The sequence below is a fragment of the Cucurbita moschata genome, unplaced genomic scaffold (assembly GCF_002738365.1).
Source record: "Cucurbita moschata cultivar Rifu unplaced genomic scaffold, Cmos_1.0 Cmo_Scf00106, whole genome shotgun sequence".
Taxonomy (NCBI): domain Eukaryota; kingdom Viridiplantae; phylum Streptophyta; class Magnoliopsida; order Cucurbitales; family Cucurbitaceae; genus Cucurbita; species Cucurbita moschata.
This window is the reverse complement of record NW_019268622.1, coordinates 128198-132182: the sequence shown is the minus strand read 5'-3', so window position 1 is coordinate 132182 and position 3985 is coordinate 128198. Positions and strand designations below refer to the sequence as shown.

The 3985-nt window shown below is 28.9% G+C and overlaps 1 protein-coding gene across 1 annotated transcript in view; it reads right to left on the bottom strand.

Annotated features, from left to right (window-relative positions):
• LOC111439780 (survival of motor neuron-related-splicing factor 30) overlaps positions 1-686 on the bottom strand; it is a 7565-nt gene extending 6879 nt beyond the window's left edge. Inside the window, exon 1 of the mRNA XM_023077308.1 lies at positions 437-686. Within this exon, the coding sequence (XP_022933076.1) occupies positions 437-511 (75 nt within the window). The 5' untranslated portion in view covers positions 512-686. The remainder of the gene's footprint in view (positions 1-436) is intronic.
• Positions 687-3985: the final 3299 nt, after the last annotated feature.

The window sequence follows — 3985 nt, the reverse complement described above, 5'->3', positions numbered from 1 at the left end:
AAAAAAAAAAAAAAAAAAAAAAAAAAAAAAAAAAAATTAAAGTAGTAATAATAATAAAATCCAAAGAACCTGGACAGATAATACCTCATTAAACTGAAAAGTCGTAAAAAGAAATGTTGATACTATATCTGAATTAAGTTCTAACTTCCTAGGTTTAATGCAATTATCCAATACAGGTTTCATTTCCTCGGGACTCGCTGCAACTTAGCACCCAACACTCCAAAGAGGTGAGAAAAACCCTAATTCAGATACAAACTACTAGAAAGAACTCAAGAATGACGACGGCAAAGGTTTAAATGATCATAGATATCCAAATTTGCTTCGAATAAATTTAAAGAAAGAGAACCCCAGTTAGTGAAACAAAATCAAGAAAATTTAACGAAAAAAAAAAAAAAAAAGCAATTCATAGGCAGAAAGGATTGGGCAAGAGGGTGACCTGCTGAAGCTGGTCTTTGTAGGTAGAGAGATTAGTAGCCAACTCTTCCATGCTTACATCTTCTCCTCCTTGCATTTTGGTAGAAGATGAATTGAGACGTTGAAACTAGAGAATGGTGTGAGAGAATATCTTGCAGGGATGAAGAGAGGAGGAGAAGGAAGAAAAAGCGCGTGAAATTGGGAAAATCTGGACGAAGAATAAGGCACACACAACACCGCCTCCGCCGCGATTTAGAACGAAGAAGCCCTTTCAAGGTTCAGTGTTCGGGCTTTCAAATCCGGGTCGGCCCAAAGTAGGGACGGCCACCCTTTTTTAATAATTATATTTTTTAAATTATTTGGAAAATATATATAATAATAATAATTCAAAATATGGAAATTAAAACCTTAAGTTGTTTTCTAAGTGAAAGAAATATTTTTTTATGTATTAATAAAAAATACTCTAAATTAATAAAAATATACCTAAATTTTATATCTAATTAGCTTTCAACAAACTATCAGTAATTTATTTTTAAAAATATTATTTAACTTTTAATAGTATTTAAAAAATAAAAAAATATTATTTAACTTTTAATAGTATTTAAAAAATAGAAGAGTGTTATTAATACCTTTCAAGTTTTAAAAATATTTTAAAATACCCTTAAACTATATTTAAAAAAATATTTATAAAACTTTAAAGTTACATTAACATCTTTACTTTTATGAAAAAAAAAGTTAAACAAGAATTAACGTCAATATATGACAAAAAAAAATTGTCTATTGTTTCCAAATTTTTTCTTGTTTCTTTTTTAAAATTTATAAGTATTTTTCAAACTGGTAAAGATATTTTTAGATTTTTTTTTTTTAAGTTCTAAAAAAGTTCCAATATATTTTTGAAGTTTTTTTTTTTAAAAGAAATTAAGAAACACTTCTTTATTTTTGAAAAAAAAAATTAAGTTTAAGAACATTTTTTAAAACAAAATAGTATTGTTTCATCCAAAACTAAAGATAAAATTATTTTTGAAATTTTACTTTTTAAAGTTTAAAGGTATTTTTGAAATAAGGTCGAACTTAAGGATATTTTTGTTAATTCAACCTTAATAAAAATAATCTAAAAAAAATTTTAAATTTTTTCTCTAAAAATTTAAAAAGATTAATATTACTTATACAAGTTTATTGGTATTTTGAAACATAATACTAAAAGCATGTGTATGTTTTAATTTTTGTTTTAGTTTAAAAGTATTTTTTAAGGAATTTTTTTTTTAAAATTTAAAAGTATTAATTAAATTTTGAGAATTTTGTGATATTTTTTTAACATTTTTTAAAACTTAATGGCAGTTTTTAAACTATTTTGATAGTTTGAAAGTTTAATTTATGTTCATGTGACACCCCTATTTATTTATTTTTTTTATAATAAAGTTATTATATGTGTGAATTAATTAAGATTCACAGTAAAATCTTTTAAAACAGTGTCATAAATATATGTTCATAATAAAATCATAAACAGAAAATAAATCAGGTAGATTTTAGATAAAAATAAAGAAAATTAAAAATAATGCTCCAATATCCTAAAGGTTACAAATAACTACCTAGCTTCAGTCTCATGGCTATCACCACAGTGTCGTCATCCGTGCAGAGATGTGTTGTCTTTACCAAAATAATAAGAGTTCTTTACCAAAATAATAAGAGTAGCACGTGGTTTGAGTATTTTAAGAAATACCAGTAAGTGACCCCATTACTAAGGTTAGAAAATGCAATTATATGCAGTCGTGTTTGGGGCTTATCATTAAAGACATTGTCATGGCCTTGGTCTCAGCTTCCAATTCAGGTAGAGTTGGATGTGCAGTATTTCTCTACACACAACCCACATGCGCACAAATGGACCCCAGGCGAGCTCGTATACCGCAGAGGGAAGGGAGCACGCACAGTATCATGTTGTACATAATACCGTATCGTATCAACGTAGTATACGTATCTGTACTAATCATAATAAGAAAGTATTCCGATACACGTGAATATACGATATGCATAAAGTCCCCTATTGTTTAAAATCATGACATGTGTCTATGATGCAATATGTATCTTCATTCATTTCATATATAGCATAATCCTTTCGCGTCATTACATAAGGTAGTGTACAATATGGTATCATACTTTCATAACATATCACATTTCTCAATGGTGTATCGTGTCAACATGATATTCCGTAGCATGACATATCTCATAATAACAATGCATCATAACATAATAAGCAAACATATCAATCACAAGATACGACATGTGCAAGGGACACAGGGCACTAACGATTCGTACTTTAAACAATTCATCTAACCAAACTAGTAGTGAAACAATTTACGTGGGGTAGTTAAAGTTGAAGTCACTATTTAATCTTTAAAGCTAATCCAAACTTGTTTTTTTGAAATTCAAGTTAACCTATATGAGTTCATGACATTATATTAGAACTCATTAATCGATCCTCTCCACCAAACATCCTCAATTAAGCCCCTAACTTAGTTTATAAAGTAACATTTTAATTTGGCGAAGTTGGTACGAGTTGTCGAATCAGTTCGAGCAGTATTGGGTTTGGGTTATGGGTCGTGCATGGGTTTAGGCTAGTTATGAGTATTGAGCTATGAGTGTTTAGACCCTCGGTTGGGGGAGTGCATTGGGTCGCGGTAGAAAAGGAATTGGGTCAATCGATTTTGGGTTGGATTTTTCGAATCGGGCTAGGTTCAGATACGACCTAATTCAAGTTGTTTTCCTTAGTAGTTTGCTAATTCCTTTCCTGGTTTGCGTTTTTTTTTTTTTATCAATTTTTTATCCTATTTTCATCCAATAAAATTTTAAATTATGAAGCTAATTTTATATCTAACTTATTCTATGATTAAGAACATTTTTCTAATACCAAAAATTGAAAGAACAATCGACATTTGGAGTAAATATGACTACAACTTTTTGAAAATAACTTCTTAATCGAAAAGTCTAAGTTCCTTTATCATCTAGATCGTTCCCAATACTTTTTTGAAAGTTTGGAGTAAATAGGTTTAATAAGATGACACATTTCATTCCGTGTAACAAAACAGATGATGCTACCAATGTAGCTAATCTATTCTTTAGAGGAGTGGTTAGATTGCATGGTATTCCCAAAACCATTGTTACTGATAGGGATGTAGAATTTTTAAGTCATTTTAGAAAGTTTTGTGGGGAAAATTGGAAACTAAGCTTCTATTATCTACAACTTGTCACCTCAGATGGACAAACTGAGGTCGTTAATAAACCATTTGGAGCCTTACTTAGGTCACTAATTTCTAAAAATCTTAAGTCTGGTAAAGAGACTCAACCTTTTGTGGAGTTTTCATCCAATAGAGCAATACATATCACCACTCTCATTGTTCACCTTTTGAGATTGTGTATGAATTTAATTTTTTAACTCATTTAGATTTATCACCTTTGCCATCTAATATGTTTGTTAATGATGCAGCTTTTTCAAGAGCCGAATACAAAATAAAAAAATAAAAAAAAAATCACAAAGACATGAAAGAAAGAATTGCAAACAAAAAAAAAAAAAAAA